The sequence below is a fragment of the Poecilia mexicana genome, unplaced genomic scaffold (assembly GCF_051168715.1).
Source record: "Poecilia mexicana isolate PSO_F unplaced genomic scaffold, ASM5116871v1 scaffold_1, whole genome shotgun sequence".
In the NCBI taxonomy this organism is placed as follows: domain Eukaryota; kingdom Metazoa; phylum Chordata; class Actinopteri; order Cyprinodontiformes; family Poeciliidae; genus Poecilia; species Poecilia mexicana.
Window position 1 is genome coordinate 17,729,767 of NW_028263370.1, and position 17,565 is coordinate 17,747,331.

Here is a 17,565-nt window from a genome sequence, read left to right on the forward strand (position 1 = left end):
ATCATTTAATATTTAAAAGTTACACACTCAACGGACTAACATTTAAAGTTAAGTGGGAATGTTGGTATTTTAAGGACCAAAATGATAATTCATATGTAGGTAACAAAAAATAAGAAAATAAAGCACATTTAAATTTCTTCCAAATCAATTTATTTCTGTATAAAACTCATGAAACTGCAGGTGTGCTTCTTTGTCTGGTGGATTTTTGTTTATTTTTCAATTAGCGGGTAAAGAATCCAGAAATTATACTCAAGTAAAAGTAGCAATACTTCATAACAAAATTACTCACGTAAAAGTAAAAAGTAGAGCTCAATAAAAATACTCCTAGAAGTTTTTTAGTTTTTTTAAAGTGAAGTAAATGTAATTGAATAAATGTAATTAGTTAATACCCAATTCTAGTCATTAAGGAGTTTATTTGGTTATACTCGATACAATTAAATGGCTTTTACTCTTCAAACAATGCATTTTAAAATTCCACATAGAATATACCCGATGAAGTGTTTAATCCCCAGAATATTGGGGATTTTACAAAACTACTGTGAAACAAAAACTCAATGAAAATATATTTTGACATGTTTTGAGTGTTAGGCCACCAGCAGGATTTATGCCAGTTGTGGCCTCAGTGTGGAAATTACATGTTGTAACTCATATTAACTCTAATTATTTAAGAGTTATTGTAGGTAATGATGGCTGTCGGCAGATAAAGTCTTTTGAGGCAGTCTGTATTGCAACAAATTTAAATAAGCCTCTGACTGAAGACACTGTTTTCCCAAGACAGTCTGATGAAGAGGATGATCAGGGTTGTCCATGATTTCCTTAGTTTTATAAAAAATCCTATTTTGCTGGTACAGATGGAAGCTTTTTATTTTTAATTGGGGCAGGAAGATTACAAACTGTTTTTTTTTAGAATACAAAGCATTCATTTTTAAATAACCACACTTTTTGCATTCTTTTCCCAGGACAAAATCGGTTTCCTGATCTGTTGACAATCAACTTGTTGTGCATGATTCATTGTGTGCGTTTGCCTTTATTCTAACATTTTAATGTTGATAAACTTAAATCTAAAAGAAACATATTTGTTACCTTCAACATGCATCTGAACCTTTCAACTTTCTTTGCAAGCAGTAATAAACAAGAAACCAAGGCTGGAGTGTCAACAACAAAAGCCTTTTTTTATTTAAATTAGGCAAAGTAACAACTACAGATGAAATCTGAGCAAACAGACGTTCAGGTCTTCTGATCCCTCACAGAACGAACCGACTTCATGACGCGTCACTGGGCAGACTTATCGAGTGTTCACCTGAAACACAAACAGATAAAGCATTGAACACATTTTTCAAACAACTAACAGAGGACTGACATGTTAAAGTAGGACACTACGTCTTACCACATCATCGATCTTGAGGATACTGCGGACCGTTTCTGTGGCCAGAGTTAAAGCGCTGATGGAAACCAGCAGAGGCTGAACCACCAGCTCCTCCAGGATGTTGGAGATTCCTCCCTATCAAAGCAGAAAACACGTCAGTCACATCAGGGGTTCACAAACTTTACCCCACAAAGAGCATTAATCTCTGGCTTCAGATCCACTGTGCAAACCCAGACAATGACACAATGACTAACTGAGGCGCCCACAGCGCCCCCTGGCTGAAAAACGCTGGGTTACATCATTGAGTACAAACGCCTCTTTTGCAGCGTTGATGTCCGCTCCAGACACACGAGTCTGGAGCGGATCCGTTTGTGTAAACAGCTGCAGTAAAGCCTGCTAACCTTGCGGACGTTGATGCCCGCCATCTTGTCTCCGTGTGCGTGTCTGTTCCGCAGCTCCGTCACCGTGGAGATGGGGTTGAGGCCGGCGTTCTCAGCCAGCGTTGAGGGTATGACCTCCAGAGCGTCGGCGTACGCCCGCACGCAGTAGGCCTCCATGCCCCCCAGGGAGCGCGAATACTCGGCCAGCCGCACGGCCAGCTCGATCTCTGGAGCGCCGCCTCCGGCTATCAGAGCTCTAGAGACAGGAAAACAATTATTAACACAAACACAAAACCAGGAGACATCTGATTATGTAGCCTTTACATAACCGTTTCTGTTAATTTGTCAAGATTTTAATTTAATTTGGTTTGTTATAGTTGTGAGAATGCTCTCCAGCCAAGTTGCTGAACACAACCAGGCGTTAATAAGGGTGAGCTTTCTACTGTAATGTTCCTCTGTTTGTTACGCCCCTGCAGCAGGAAACAAAGCAGGAGCGCCTTTGTCAGAGGGGGGAAACTGAAGACCGACCAGGACTACAAATGAGAAAATAATTAAAATAAAAGGTCTGACCTCTTCTTGACCAAGCAGCGAATCACACACAGAGCGTCGTGGATGGATCGCTCAGCCTCCTCGATCACGAGCTTGTTGGATCCCCGAACCACGATGCTTACCGTCTTCCCTGGGCTGGTGCAGCCGGTGATCTGCAACGAGAGATTAAAGGTTCAGCACAAGCAGAACTCGGGTCCAACATGTTGCAAATTCAGCTGTAGCAGTTTGTATTACAGAAAATTTGAAGAAGACACTCTTTTTACTTACTCTTAGCTAATGTATATGTTGTGATTCACTAGGTGACGAAATAAACTCCAACAATAATATTGAATCGGTTTGCAAATCTAAAAAAAAAGATAACTTTCGCAATCCACTGCATGTAGAACACAGCACTGCACTTGTAAAGGGATAAATTATGTTAATAGTTAATAATTATGTTGTGTGGCTGTTTTGCACTAATGAAACGAAAATCGTCCCGCGTTGGGCGCCATTTTGTTTGGGAGTGAAAAGTAGCTAAATCACACATCACAATATGTGAACTGTGTGATGCAGGTGCGCCCAGAACCGTCCAACGCTGGCCCAAATGGAGCATGTCAACAGAGCTCGGTGTGATGATTTGTTTTGTTTGCCACCTTTCACTCCCCAAGAAAATGGCGCCCGACATGGAGCCATTTTCATTCAGACTTCATTCTGAAACATGAAGGACTGTTTTAGTGATCGTACCTTCACCAGCTTCCCAGAGCCGTCCAGGCTGACCTCCTCCGCCAGCTCCGCTGTGCCGAGCATTTCTGCGGTGAAGTGGTCAATGTGAGCGATGGGCTTTGTTCCAATAGTCTGTAGCAAAAATAAAAAGACTTATCACTATTTTATACTATTTTATAGATCAGGTAGATGTGAAGATCAGGTTCAAAAACATTTAGGCCTCATTAGATGTATAAAAACAAAGCTAAACTAACTCTTCGGCATCATCGTCTATGTAAATAGTAGAAGAAGAATAGATGTAACTAAGTGTAAACTCCAAGGTTTATAGGAGGAGTTTGGACTCGCCTTGCAGATGAACTCGATGTCTTCCCTTTCTATTTCCTTCACCACCATGATCTTCATTTTGTTGAGGAAGTGCAGAGCGAGGTCGCTCAGGGCGTCTCTGTCACAGAACCGCTCACAGTTAGTTAATGTTGGGGAAACAAACAACATTAACTGTGTGTTGCTGTTTTTAACTTCTGCACCTGAGGATGGACTTCTGGATGAGCAGAACGTTGCAGCCGGCTTTCTTGATCTGCTTCACCAAGTTGAGGATGTAAGCGCGCTCCTCCCGCAGCACGCGGTCCATCTGGGCGTAGTCCGACACCACGATCTGGTTGTCCATCTGCAAACCAAAAGACAGCAGGAATTAAAAAAAAACAAAACTCTTTTGTCAGGGGTGTTTTGAAATGAAGGTGAGTAATCTGAAGGTTTGGTTTATGATTAGAGTATTTCATGCCAATTTAATGCATTTTTTGCTTCGATTGTGCAACAAAAAGCTATTTTATTAGCATTTATCTGTCATGTAAAGGTCATGCCAACATTTACTTTTGTGCAGTTTTGCTAATTAAAAAAATTAAAGTGTAACACCTTCATTCTGTCCAAGAGGAAAAACGTAACTCAAAACAATTTCTTTATAGAAATAAGAAAATCTAATCATAAAGTGCTGAAAAAGGAGAACATTAGAAATGCACCAATGTGGTTTTTCCTGGCCGATATAAATTTGTCTTTTTTTAATTTTTAACTCATATCCTTAAAATAATCTGCCCTGTTAATTCCGAGTTTGGCCAACAATATTTTTTTTCATCCAGAAAGTTGTTAAATATAGTAAAAAAGTGAAGTTGGCAACTTTCAATTCAATTCAAAGTAAAAAATAGTTTATGAATACCAAAGGGAAATTAAAAACATTACTGTAACTCATATCAATTCAAAATTCTTCAGTTATTGTTGATATAAATTATTAATCCCAAAAATCCTAACACTTAGAAAGAGATCTGCACACAAACTAACTTTTTTTTATTCAACTTAAAAATACTTTTTCATTTTTCTGTATTTGAGCTGCAAATGACCAGTAACACTCATGTAAAGGAAAATGGGCCAATTCCGATTCCTGGTCGACTGCTTGATCCACTGATTGGTTAAAACTAATAATGGCTTTAATTTTTTAATCCCATTTGTATTTTTATGATTTTATTGTCATCTTAATTATGTATTTCAACCAATTTGAAATACATTTTGTGTTTCTTGTGTCACTTATGATGTTTTGTGTATGTAAAGCACTTTGTAACATTTGTTTAAAAAGTTTCTATACAAATAAAAGTATTATTATCTCTAAAAAGTAATTATTTTAATCTCAGCTATTGTTTTTAACTCACATCAGTTTTGGGAGGGGAGAGACAGAACTGGATGAGGCCGATTTTGGCCTTCTCCACCCGGGTCACGCCGGTGTTAGCCACCCTCTGCGTTAGCACCAGCCCGTCCACCAGTTCGCAGTCATCAATGGTCCCACTGGAAACAACATCAACAGTAAGAAAACTGGCAAAACCGACTGTTACAATAAAAGAAACCGACAGGAAACTCACCCAAGCTTCTTGATGATCTTAATGTCCTGCAGGTCGACGCCGGTGGCCGTCGCCGGGTCGATGACCCGCATGACCGCGTCCACGCTCATGGGCGCCAGCAGGCTGGAGTACTGCGATACCACCTTGGAGCACAGCGACGTGGTGGCGCTGTTGAGCAGCGTCTCTCGGTCGCTCAGCTCCACCGGGCGGCTCATGGCGGTGAGGACCTCCACGCCCTTATCCACCGCCTTCTGGAACGACTCCGAAATGATGGTGGGGTGGATTCCTGACCAATCACAGAGCAGGGAGCGGAAACAAACCAATTAAGAGAACTAAAAACGACTGATCGATTATTGGAATAATCGTCAACTACTTTAGTAATTGATTGAGTATACAGATTCAAAAAGTCAATTTGCTGAAAGAACACCACACTCAGAGCAGTAATTAAGTCAAAATGGTACAAAAAATATGAATATTTTGCATTTAAGACAGAAAAAAAGAAAAACAGAAAAACTGTCTGTAAAAATGTTCTAACCAAGAAAAAAAATCTCTTAACAGAATAGAGTAATATATATTTATTTTATTGATTCTCAAAGGAAATTGCTTAGTAATTTAAATACGATTGAATAGAAATAAATAAGAAGGCACATTGAAATATATTAAATTATAAATAAATCTATAAATTAAACATATTTTGTTCATTAATCAGTTAATCCAAAACATAACAAATCAGCTCTACAATGTACCGATAAGCTGACAAAAAAGGGCCAAGCTTCGCACATGTTGAGGTTAATTTTTTTTTTGCTACCAATGATCAAACATACACTATTTAAATGCTACATAATTACATTTTAGTCAATAAATTGTTTATTTTCTTATTTTAAAAGGGGCTGAATTGTTTATTTGCACAATTCTGAAATGAAAAAAAAAATCAACAAAATGTGCCAATTTTTCCTCTGATTGGCCGTCAGAATAATCGATTGCTAAAATAATTGTTGGTTGCAGTAACAAACATCTAAACATGGCGGTGTGGTTTTTCTCAGTTCTGTGTTTTTCACCTTTCTGCAGCAGTTTGGAACAGGCGTCCAGCAGCGCTCCAGCAATCACCACCACAGAGGTGGTACCGTCTCCAGCCTCAATGTCCTGGGCTTTGGACAGCTCCACCAGCTGACACACACACACACACACACACACACACACACACACACACACACACACAGGGTTAATTTCACTCCAACAGGAAATTCATTTTTTGTTGTCAGATCATGAAAACGGACGCAAAGTTTCCGTCTCACCATTTTGGCAGCCGGGTGAAGCACCTGCATCTGCTTCAGGATGGTGGCTCCGTCGTTGGTGATGGTCACGTCGCCTTTCTCATCCTGGATCTGAAACAGCAACGCCTCCGCTTAATGAACCTCGTCAAATAAAGACAGTAGTTAAAGAAAATATGTCCAACTCACCATCTTGTCCATTCCTTTGGGTCCCAGACTGGTTCTGATGGCGTCTGCAACAGCTGCCAATCAAATACACGATGAGTCAGAACAGAGAATGCTGAAAAAATATTCTTCTAAAAGGGCATCATGAGAATTTATCACCCTTATGATTTCTGTGACGCAGAAAACAAAAACATTATAAAAATCAGCTCTCTAGAGAATCACAATTCCTAGTTCAGGGAATTCTGAATTGATTCAAAATAGACAAAAATCGGTTTTGGTCTGCTTAATGTTTTAATCTGGATTAAATTAGAATTACAATATTTACAATTACAATATTTAAAACTGAGTACCAGGGTGGAGAAAGAGGTTTCTTTGGTTTCTGCAATGCATTTTGTGCTGCATTTTCTGTTGTATGAAAAGTGATTTAAAAACCTTTAAAATGATTGTTGCATTATGTGTATTTAAAATGACAATCTAAATACATTTTTGCCACTGAAAAAAACAAAATAATGCAACTTTAAACGAGCTAAACAACAATTAAAACACAGAATATACTTGAGTCATTCAGCTAAGGTAATGTTTTTAAAGTGTTGAGTCATGATCATCAGCACCAAATCAAAACTCATCCAATCCAACAACTTCCAAACATTTTTACTTTATTTAAGTTTATCCTGAGGAGATATATTTCACTTCAGCATGGGGAACACAAAAGATATTCCAGGCCCGGAGGAAGCTTCCGTTAGACCCAAAATAACGGTGCCGACCCCGGCCCAACCTGAACCGAGCCGAGCTGAGGTACAACCCGAACATTACAAGCAGGTCCAAACACATGTTTAACATTTCAGCCCACCTTTGGCTGCAGAGATGTTGCTGAAGCGGATCTGGGCCGGCTTGTCTCGGTCCACATACGCCCCTCCTTTGTAGTGGCCTCCACTTGATACCTTCGGTACCGCCATGGCTTCGGGCATTTCGTCTTTATATACGATGGGAAATGTTAACGGGAAACTTTAGAGAGGAATGGATGAGGCCCAGTGGGTGAAACCTCGCGGTTCGGCCTCGGATGGACTTGGATTAAGGCGTGTTCCCCGGGTCCGCCGTCAGAAACTTCCAGAGCCACCGGCTGCTGCAGAGAGAAGGAGGATCCGACTGTCAAATCCCCGGCGCATGAAGATGACGTAATCAGGCAGTACGTGTCGAGTGATAAACAAAAATAATATTTTTTTTGCTCTTAAATGATTTTACTGATATATTTGTTCCACGTGTATATACTTAAAAATAAAAATATGCCTCAAACGTAGTTAAAAACTTTTCATTAAAATAGATACTAGCTCGTGATGCTTATCTAGCTTGATTAGTTTGGACTGCAGACGCAGACATGCAGAAAACTGCGTTTCACTGAAAACTAAACGTTGTTTGGTTTCTTTTTATTCTCCAAAATAAACTCCGTATGAGGTAGGTTCGCTTAAGAGGTTTCATCATGAGCTTACTCTCAGGTACACGGTCCACTTTTCAAAAAATGTGAATTTCCAATGCTTACTGTTCGCTGATTACCATAGTTTTAAACGTGGTCGTACTCTTGAACCAGATGAACAAATGAGATCGAGCAATAAAACTGCCTTCTGACCTTTTGCAGGAATAATGTCAACACGGTTAGGTACTGCTGTTATCCAAAGACACAATAAATAGATGCATTAATGGAAATACGCTAATGTGTCACTTCTTTCACCTTATTTGTTTATATCGGAAGTATATCGCTGATCATGTATTGTATTTGGATTTTTTTCTTTTTGCAAGAGACCAACTCAAAGTAATGCAATAATAGTCAAGTGAGAGAAAAATTACACAAAAGCCTGGAGTGACGTTTTTACCCATTAATATGTGCAGAATAAAAGCTTTTTTGGATATTAACATATTGGTATAAGCAGTTTTGTTTAAGTACTTCCTTGAATAAAATTATGTCACTATTTTTCCCTGTCAAATTTATTTATAAATCACTTTTTAAAAAGGTCAACCTGCACCAAAGTGCTGTACAGAAATCAGTAGATACATTATTTATAATTAAGACAACAATAATAAAATAATTTACCACAATTACAATGGATCACAAAGACTTAAATGCCATCGGATAAAAACTGATCTTAAGAAGCACCTTAAAATCATGCATGCCTTGAGAAGATCTTATGTACATGATATACATATATATCTTAATTCCCTGTTAGAAGACCAAATTTTATTATATTGAAACTTAAAAGCTTCTTTGTGTAAGAAATCTTTCTTACACCAGACCCAGTTTTGAAAACCTTTCAAAAGACTTTTATCCAAATGCAATAAAAAAAAAGAGTTCTGCTGTCTCAATATCTGAGTCGGAAACGCAGAGGATTTGATATTTGTATTGAATTTATTTAGTGAAACGTCTCTTGTAGTATTTTGACCACAGTGCTTTCTTCCCTCCTGCAGTCTGCAGTGATGCTGCCGCTGAAGGAGAAGGACAAACCCATCGTTGAGAAGCTGTTGACAGCCGGCTGCTGCGCTCGCTGTGTGCTCAGGTTCTGCTGTGTGAGCGTCCAGGCTGCTTATCGACAAGCACAGCATGTAGGGCTGCGTCCGATTCTGCTGGTTCCAGCTTATTTCTGTTGGAAATTATTATTGTGTGCGTCCAACACAGCTAACCAGAGCAACAATCTACTGACTGTTTCATATTTTGCAGGAGACTCTTAAAGAACTTCAGACTTTCATTATGGAGAAGGAAAACAACAAAGTCCAGGATTCAGCAGACATCAAGCCCCATGATACTGAGTTGTCTCAAACTGTTGAAGACCCTCCCTGTAAAAGGGCCAAACTGGATCCCATAGAGGCTGTTCAGTCAGAAACAGATGCTGCTGCCATGGTAACGCTGAAGAAGGAGCCAAGCGTGTGTGTCGTATGTTTGGGAATCCTGCAGGATTTATGTGGCCCAGATCAGGCAGTAAAGGTTTGCATTTGTCAGAAATTATTCTCTACTTTTTAATTAAAGATGCAGTATGTAACGCTTGTGTGCTTAACTGCACATTATTAGGCTGCACAATTCAAATATATTGTGTTTTCTTTTGTTTTTTTATTTAGTCTTGGAGTTTTATTGTGTAATTTCTGCCACTTCCTAGAGCATTTTTGACTTGTCAGCTGTGTTTTAATCCAAGGAATATACTTTAAAGCTGCAGTATGTAACTTTAATTTTAAATTTTTATTTTATTTTATTTTTTTACATATTTGTTAAAACTGTCACCATGTTGTGGCAGTTTGTTATACGTGAAAAGATCGATCTCAATCTCTTCCTCCCTGAGCTAATATTACTGTCTGAAGAAATGTTCCGCCCCCAAACAAAAACAACCAATCAGAGCAGAGGACAGTCTTAGCGCTGTCAATCAACCTTGCGAATGCACTGCAAAATGTCCTAGTGACTGAGAAACAACTTGCAGTTACAAAAGAAATACGTTGTCTGTGGCCATGCTAACTAGCCTTAGCATGCACAACAGGTTGTGCTAGCTTCAGCATAGCAGAAAGCAATGGAGAGAGGAGTGATGAGCAGCGCTACACAGAGGTTGATTGACAGCACTAAGTAGTACCACATGGGGAAGGTGGAGGAGATTGATCCTTTCACAGATTATGTCATACCAAATCATCACCACATTTTTTTAAAACAAAAGTTGCATTCTGCAGCTTTTATTTTTGTTACGAGGTTTTAAAATATGATCAATTCTCATATTGTCCTAAAGTTAAAATCAGCTGCTGCGTTTCCACAGATCGCTGAAACAGTGAAGGCCCAAAACTACGAGTTTGACACCCTTGTGTTGTCCGTCTCTCTGCCGGCTCAGCTCTGTGTGCGTGAGGTCAGCACACCCGAGACAAACCCGCTCTATTTATTCTTCCATCCCAAAATAATTGTATGCTAAGGTTTTATTCTTTACCTCTTCAGCACTCCTGTTGGCTCCATGTGAAGAAGGAAGTCAGGTGAAAGAATTGATCTTGTGTTGAACATTTTGAACATTACTGCCTATTGAAGTTTTGGACAATCTGAGTTGGTTTGGTCTTACAGACAGAAAGGTTTAGTGCTCGATAAAGATGATGTCATCCAGGTGAAGGAGGCCTTCAAGTGGATCATGCAGGGTCTGGTCACAAGACAGCTGGAGGGCGTGGCTGTGGTTAGCAAGGTAGGTGAGATCCAATCATAAAAAACACCGCCTGTGGAATCAAAACTCAGAGTCTATTAAAATAATATTAGATTGAAAATTATAATTAATTAATAAAAATACAATTGAAACAGAAGACAAAAAGTTATACGAAACAACGTCAGAAGTTGCTCCACTTCAACGTAAATTTGTTGGGATTTTATGGGATAAATTAGGTGCAGAAGAAGGTTAAAGTATTGTATTGTGATTGTATTCATTACATCGATTGGGTAATGAATACTCCACAGAAGATAATATTTTCAAAACATGTGTTCAGTTATTGGTCATTCCTGTTATTGTTTCAGAGTCCGTTTGAGGTCGGTGTGGAGTTCACTCATCCAGACACAGAATCTGACTGCCACTTCCTGTGAGTCCCCAACTGCAAAACCTGTCACATTCCTGCAGCGTTAAGTAAAAATGGAAATCAAACAGCTGTAAAAACAAACAACAAATCATTTTTGATTGAACAGAGATAAAATAGTGATCAGTTCAGACTTGCCCACAAGTTTCAGATTTTTATTTTTGCCTGCTTTGTTCTCTTCGTCCTGCAGAGCCAAATGCTGTCCTGACTGCTTCAAACCCACCAAGAATAAACAGGTAAAGATGTCAAAGGTGACCTATTATGCTTCTTTGAAAAGGATAAGGGAGGACGTTCACTACATTTGTTGCACAAAGTCATTCTTAGATAACGAGATTTTAGTCTGATCTGTTTTAGGGCCTCCTGTCACTTTAAATCCAAATAAGCTGCTGCCAGCCACACTCCCAACTCAACATTTACACTCAAACGTAAAAACGGCTGCAAACAGGCACACAATTATACAACTCACATCTTTGAAAAACATTAGTAGAGCCTCCTGCACAATCAACAACAATGCAGCCAGTGGTTTCTGGATGGCGAGTCAACAACAAAACACTTGTCTTTTCCAGCAGCCATTGTACAGCAAATACAGCAGTAAAATACAGCACATTTAGTCAGCTGACCAAATGTGCTGGAACTCAGCTTGCGTTGCTAGGTAACAGAATTTGGCCTGGCTTGGGTTGCTAGGTAAGGATGCAGTGCCAGTAGCATATGCTTAGAAGGTTTTTGAAACCAAATAATGGCTGAATGTCTTTTTTAACACTTGGGTTGTTTTTAGAAGCAGTTAGGACTCAAATACAAGTAAAAAACATAAAAAAGTGAATTTTGCATAATAGGTCCCCTGGTCCACTGATGCCAGAGTCCAGTTTCTGTATTTCACTGATGCTGTGTTTACCCTCTTCATCTATGATGCTTTTCCTTTCTTCTACAGTCAGTGTTTACCCGCATGGCTGTGGTTAAAGCTCTGGAGAAGATATCAGATGGGAAGTTTTTAGAGTAAGTAACGCTGAAATGAGTTGTCTCTACAAAGTGTTTTGTTTAACATCAATTGCTTTTTCATGTTTCTTTTATTTTTCCAGACATTACCCCTGTCCACCTTCAGAGCAGAGCGGCAGCTGCACCCCTCAGGACATCCAGTGTCTTCACGTCTCTGTCTTCATAGCAGGTAAAGCAAGACAGCAAGGACCTTTCTTTACATGTTTACTGTCTCATTTCTACTTTCATTTATATATTTTAGGTCAGTTAGAACTACCAAAATTATTTCTATTTGCTAAATGCCAGAAAACATAGCAGGGACATTTTTTAGATTTTTTTTGTATCTCTCTTTGTAGTTTGTGTTTAACCAATTAATTTTAGGGGGAATGTCATTGATCGACATTTTAATGTGTTTAAATGATTTTGGTAATGGCACCCATCAAAATGTTATGTTTCCTCAATTATTGATGACTGTATGTTGTACTTTGAACTGCCTTGTTGCTGAAGTGTGCTATACCAATAAACTTGATTGATTTATTAATTTTACCTCCAACACGTTGTGCTGGAAAAATGTGAAAACTTATCTTTAAAATGCTTGAAACATTCTTGAATTCGGTCAGGGAGGTACAACAAGTTCTGCCGCAGCCTGCCTCAGACTCCATGGGTGATCGATGGGGAGAGGAGGATGGAGTCCTCCGTGGAGGAACTGATCGCCGCATCGATCCTGTCTGCCTTCAGAGCTGACGGTGAGTCCGCATTTTAAACCCAAACCTCACCAGATTGCGTCGCCAAAGATTAGTGTTCTATCTAGATCAGACTAGTGGTCCGCGGGCGCCCTCTAGTGGTCCATGCAGCGAACGCATATGCAACATAGACATATGCAACATCTACATATGCATCATCTACATGCAACATAGACCAACGACACATAGCAACGACACATCTACACATATGACTTCTACTTATTTTTGATACAAATGGAACCCCATACAACGCTACAGCTAGCTTACCAGACAGCTTATGTTTAAGAATAATAATGGATAAGGTGCTTAAAAACCGGGTCACTCAAAAGAAAAACTGAAGATACCGGGTGAAAAGAAAGCAACGCCAGGATTACTTTTATGATCGGAGGAAGCTAAGTCATTCCTCCTGAGAGTATTGATGTGTCGTTCACGAACGATTCGAGTCTTTTGAACGGCTCTATGCCGTTAACGGTAGGACTTCAGCTTCAGTTGGCGAAAACTGTTCTTTGTTTTTATGACTTTGCTCGCACCTCAACAACTATTATTTTTATTCATAAAAAAAAACTAAATTAATTAAACACAAATTGATAGAATTTGTTGGATAATTTAATATTTAATGTGCAGAAGAGGATTTTTTTTTATTTATTTTTTTTAGGAAAAATAACTAAATGTGTTTTCTTTTTGTGCCAGGATTTAATTTCTCCTCCTCGGGCAGAGAGGACGTGGATGTCCGAACGCTTGGAAACGGTGAGATTTTGTTTGACCGAATGAATTTAAACTGTTTCTGGTTTCCTGATCCAGGTGTGACCTACACACCTGGATGAAACTAGCTAACGAGACAGAAACTAAAATCTTATTTTTCCACGATTTTGTTATAATAAAAACACATTTATATTCATCAGTTTGTGTTTTTAACCACTTTATGGCCATAATTTTCAACCTTTTTTCTAACAAAATATGTATAAATTTATTTGTTTTGTTGTCTTTTTCTTTGGCAGAATGACAACACAGGATTAATTTTGACTTTCAAAATAAAATGAACAAACACTCTTTTGAAATAAGCAAGTTTGAAACTCTTAATTAGTAAATTCATTAATGATGATTATAAATTACAATTATTAAAGAGTAATTAAGAAATAAATAATTTGGACTTCTCTTTTGCCATAGTAAGTTTCACACTACTAACAAAACTAACATTGTTTTAATGAAGGGATTAAGTTGGCCTTTCAAAATAAAGTAAAGTTCTGGGAAACTTTTTGAAACAAAACTCGATGCCTTTCATTTATTATCAAAAATAGTGGGTATTTTCCTTGGCCTTTCAAATAAAGTCCTAAACTTTTTAAAATATATAAATAACTTCTAACAGTTATACTTATATTTAGTAGTCGGTGCTAAATTCACTGTTAAAATAAATCAGTGATGACTGAAAGTTTACATTACAGCTAACAGATAAACTTCAAAATAAAAGACTTTCTCTTTCACTGGATGGATTAATAAATTCACTCAAAGTTTCTTATTGGTCAAAATAATAATGTTATGTAGTATTTGGATGTCTTTACTTCCATTACAACAATATTTAGAAGGTAAGGACTAAAACAACACATAACTGCTAAACTCCAATTTGCCTAATTATAATTTGTTCAGGATTTTTTCTAGTTTTTTAAATTTAGTTGCATTTTTCTTTGGCAGGACGTCCATTTGCCATGGAGCTGCTGAACCCACACAGATCTCGGTTCAGCAAAGTGGAGATGAAGCAGCTGCAGGAGGTGCTGAACGTCAAATAAATGTGTTTTAATTAAAAGAAATGCTACTTTTTCTTTTTAGAAGAAATAACTGTTATTATTTTTGCTCTTTTGTTTCTTTCTAAGGCTCTTCAAGTTTTCTGCACACGTTTGAAAGTGTTTTAACTCACTTTCAAATGTGAACTTTGCTTTATCAATAAAATTGTAATTTGTAAACATAACTTGTCAGTTTCTACAGTGTGAAAGCTTCAGTCGTTACAGTCTGTCAAGCTCTACTTTGAGTTACATTTTGCAGTGTTTTTGGTCTTAATTTTGAATATTTCTCCTAAAAAACAATTGTTTTCTTTGAATGCTTTTAATTTGAAATGCATTTCAAAGTGTAAACTGTAATAAACTTGTACTTACATCCACTTTGCATTGGTGTTTTTGGGACACCTAAACCCTTTCAAATTGATTTCTTTATTTGAAAGTTTGTGAAAGTTTTTGTAAGCTGCAGCTGACGTCATAATTTTATACTTCTTATCTGATTTCAGACGATAAACAAATCCTCAGATAAAATCAGAGTGAGAGATCTGCAGATTGTAACCAGGTGAGACAACTGGTACCTAATATTTCTCTCTTTTTTCTACAGTGCTCATAGTGTGAGAATCTGGTTCTCTTCTCTGTTGTGTTTTTGTAAACTGCAGAGAAGCCATGAGTCGGATGAAAGAGGGAGAAGAAGAAAAGACGAAGTCGTACACGGCGCTGGTCTGGACTCAGAAATCCATTGAGAATGAAGACATTTCCTTCATTAATGACATCAAGGTGCTCAGTTTCTGTCGGTTCTGATGAATTCACCGTGGTAACGTTGAGTTAATCACATTATAATTGGATGCATGCTGAAAAACGCTGCCACTTCTTCTCAAAATAAAGTAAAATAGCCAGATTATAAAAAGGATAACTGTAGTCAGACATACATGGCGTAAGTTAAAGTGACGTACTAATGTTACTGCCATCGGCTTCTGCGTAAATTACAGCCAATCAAGAAATGAGGATTTTGACTTTCTGTTAGCAGGACCTGACTCTGGACCAGAAAACTCCTCTGAGGGTTTTGCACCGGCGGGCGCTGGCGATCCGGCAGAGGGTCATCCACAGCATGAACGTCCGCTTCGTGGATTCACATCACTTCTACCTGGGACTGAAAACTCAGGCTGGGACGTATCCTCACTTAAAATCTGACCCGACTGACACTATTACAGACTGAACACGTCACAAATAGATTTATAACATGCGAAGCGGAGTATGTGACCCAATTCCTTGTTTTCGACCTTTACGTGGCCTGTATCTGATATTTTCGCAACAGTCTGAACAACACAGCTCGGATTTCTTCCGAATGCGACCCGAGCACCTTGGGTATCCGATCCTATCTTTTCAGATGTGACCTGAATCTGAATGGCCAGATCAGATACCTGAATGTTCAGATTGATAGGTTCAGGCGTCAACCTGATCGTCGTTGATACACGACAAACGTCACAATTCTGCGTCCGCGGGAAGAAAAACGGCAAACATGGCGGACGATCATGAGGATTAAGTTGTTAATGTACTGGCTCCGGTCGGACAACAACCGGAGCCAGTACATTAACATATCCTATGCTCCTCCGTTAGCATCCATGTTTACTTCCGCAAGCACTTCTTCTGTTTTTAAGGCGGTTGGCTAAACACTGAGCTCGCTCTCTGTATGACGTTATTGCGCCCTCTACTGCGCATGCCGGACACTTTCAGGTCGTTTGCGGTCCACGCTGGAGATCAGATAAAAGTCGCATATATTTGGAAGTGTGATCAACCACGACAAAAAAAACAAACAAAAAAAAACATGATTTGACAAAATCAACTGATTTTGATTTTGTCAACTGTCAACTTCAAATTTAATTTGGGTCACTTCAGTCTGCAGTGTGAATGTAGCCTAAGTTGTTGTTTAAAGTTCCTTAATGTCTCTCAAACAGCTACATCAAGGAGTTTGTCCATGGAGATTTCGGACGCACTAAACCGAATCTTTGTCAGCTGCTGAAGACCGACACAGACATCCTGGAGCTGGACGTGGAGGTGAGGAATATAGCGCATGTAAAAGAAGTTAAAGGTGACCTATCATGCTTCCCTGAACAAGTTAGGATATGTTTAAGGGCTATACAGAACATTTTATTATATTTTATGCACAAAATAATTCTAAGATAATCAGATTTTATTCTGCTCAGTTCTGCCTATTTTGAGCTCCTTTCACAATGAGCTGTTTTATAAGCTGCTGCTGGCCACTCAACGTTTACTTTCGCACGTGAAAATGACTGCAAACAGGTGCGCAATTAAACAACCTTAGAAAAGCAGAAATAGAGCCTCCTGCACAGCCAACAAGAACACAGCAAGCAGTTTCTGGATGGAGAGTAAACAACAAAACATCGGTGTTTTCCAGCATAGCTGACCAAATGTGCTGGAACTCAGCTTGGGTTGCTAGGTGACAGGCAGAGCCCCACTGGGGTTGCTAGGTGACAGGCTGTGACGTTACATTCACAAGGTTTCTGAATCGGTTCACTTTCCAGACACAAATAAACATCGACTTATTGCCAAAAAAGGTGATTTTTTTTTTAAGTGCTTGGTTTGTTTTTAGAAGTGAATGTAAATTAAAAAAAAAAGGTGCAAAATGTGAATTTTGCATAATAGGTCTCCTTAAAAGAAACAGTAAAAAAATATAAATGGGTGTTAATGCTGAGTCTAACTGGTGTTTCTGTTCAGTCGGTGGATGTGGACTGGCCTCCACCCATACCAGAGTGAAGGATGCCCTTTCGGGTCCTGAGAGGCTTTGGCTGGTTCTGCACTGACTGGTTCCTGTAGGTGCTGCTGGGAGGCTGGAAGATCTGGAACTGGAAACCTGACATCCATCTGTCCAGCTCTGGATTAGCTTTTCTGTTTGAGTCGATATCACATATGAACGCGTCTTCAGTTTGATTCCAGTATGTATTTAACAACCCTGTCTGGTTCTGTTGTGATATACATTTAAGTTGGGTCATTTTTTTGTAACCAAGTCCATTTAAGGATGTAATAAAGATCCTGGTCTAACTGTGACAGGCACACTATCAAAATGTCTTCCATTATTTTTGCTTTAAAATCATTTTGTTTCGTTAATTATTTTTAAAAAAGCAGCACCTATGACTCCTTCAGCGTAGTCGTGGTAACATGTTGTCGCCTCTCACCGTCTCAT

General features: G+C 38.8%; 2 protein-coding genes across 3 annotated transcripts; one reads left to right on the forward strand and one right to left on the reverse strand.

Moving 5' to 3' along the window:
* Positions 1-1,151: 1,151 nt before the first annotated feature.
* On the reverse strand, positions 1,152-7,458 carry cct4 (chaperonin containing TCP1, subunit 4 (delta)). The gene is made up of 13 exons (XM_015013007.2): positions 7,164-7,458; positions 6,338-6,390; positions 6,173-6,262; positions 5,936-6,044; positions 4,899-5,163; positions 4,692-4,824; positions 3,522-3,661; positions 3,343-3,439; positions 3,019-3,129; positions 2,317-2,447; positions 1,768-2,002; positions 1,388-1,501; positions 1,152-1,300 (listed from the first exon to the last, which is right to left on the reverse strand). Exons 1-13 carry the CDS (start codon positions 7,279-7,281, stop codon positions 1,286-1,288), a joined length of 1,611 nt encoding a protein of 536 aa, XP_014868493.2. The 5' UTR covers positions 7,282-7,458; the 3' UTR covers positions 1,152-1,285.
* A 204-nt stretch (positions 7,459-7,662) lies between these two features.
* pus10 (pseudouridine synthase 10) lies at positions 7,663-17,446 on the forward strand. 2 transcript variants are annotated; one of them, XM_015013008.2, is made up of 18 exons: positions 7,663-7,765; positions 8,771-8,905; positions 9,021-9,284; positions 10,093-10,179; positions 10,266-10,300; positions 10,386-10,500; positions 10,824-10,885; positions 11,070-11,115; positions 11,808-11,872; positions 11,956-12,041; positions 12,472-12,597; positions 13,285-13,341; positions 14,284-14,360; positions 14,870-14,925; positions 15,023-15,140; positions 15,391-15,533; positions 16,319-16,418; positions 17,100-17,446. In XM_015013008.2, the coding sequence occupies exons 2-18, from the start codon at positions 8,780-8,782 to the stop codon at positions 17,136-17,138; spliced, it is 1,602 nt and encodes a 533-aa protein (XP_014868494.2). In that variant the 5' UTR covers positions 7,663-7,765; positions 8,771-8,779; the 3' UTR covers positions 17,139-17,446. The 2 variants fall into 2 exon arrangements, with proteins under 2 accessions (XP_014868494.2, XP_087861875.1); XM_088005749.1 differs by having other exon boundaries at positions 7,703-7,806.
* Positions 17,447-17,565: the final 119 nt, after the last annotated feature.

What these genes read in the sequence shown, in the direction of transcription:
- cct4 (XM_015013007.2), bottom strand. Translation starts at nt 7,281, where the DNA reads ATGCCCGAAGCCATGGCGGTACCGAAGGTATCAAGTGGAGGCCACTAC. An exon ending in AAGATCATCAAGAAGCTTGG is followed by an intron (nt 4,825 to 4,898) that starts GTGAGTTTCCTG and finishes TGTTGTTTCCAG; the next exon opens with TGGGACCATTGATGACTGCG. An exon ending in ATCCAGAAGTCCATCCTCAG is followed by an intron (nt 3,440 to 3,521) that starts GTGCAGAAGTTA and finishes GTTCTGTGACAG; the next exon opens with AGACGCCCTGAGCGACCTCG.
- pus10 (XM_015013008.2), top strand. Translation starts at nt 8,780, where the DNA reads ATGCTGCCGCTGAAGGAGAAGGACAAACCCATCGTTGAGAAGCTGTTG. An exon ending in CTTATCGACAAGCACAGCAT is followed by an intron (nt 8,906 to 9,020) that starts GTAGGGCTGCGT and finishes CATATTTTGCAG; the next exon opens with GAGACTCTTAAAGAACTTCA. An exon ending in AGATGAAGCAGCTGCAGGAG is followed by an intron (nt 14,361 to 14,869) that starts GTGCTGAACGTC and finishes ATCTGATTTCAG; the next exon opens with ACGATAAACAAATCCTCAGA.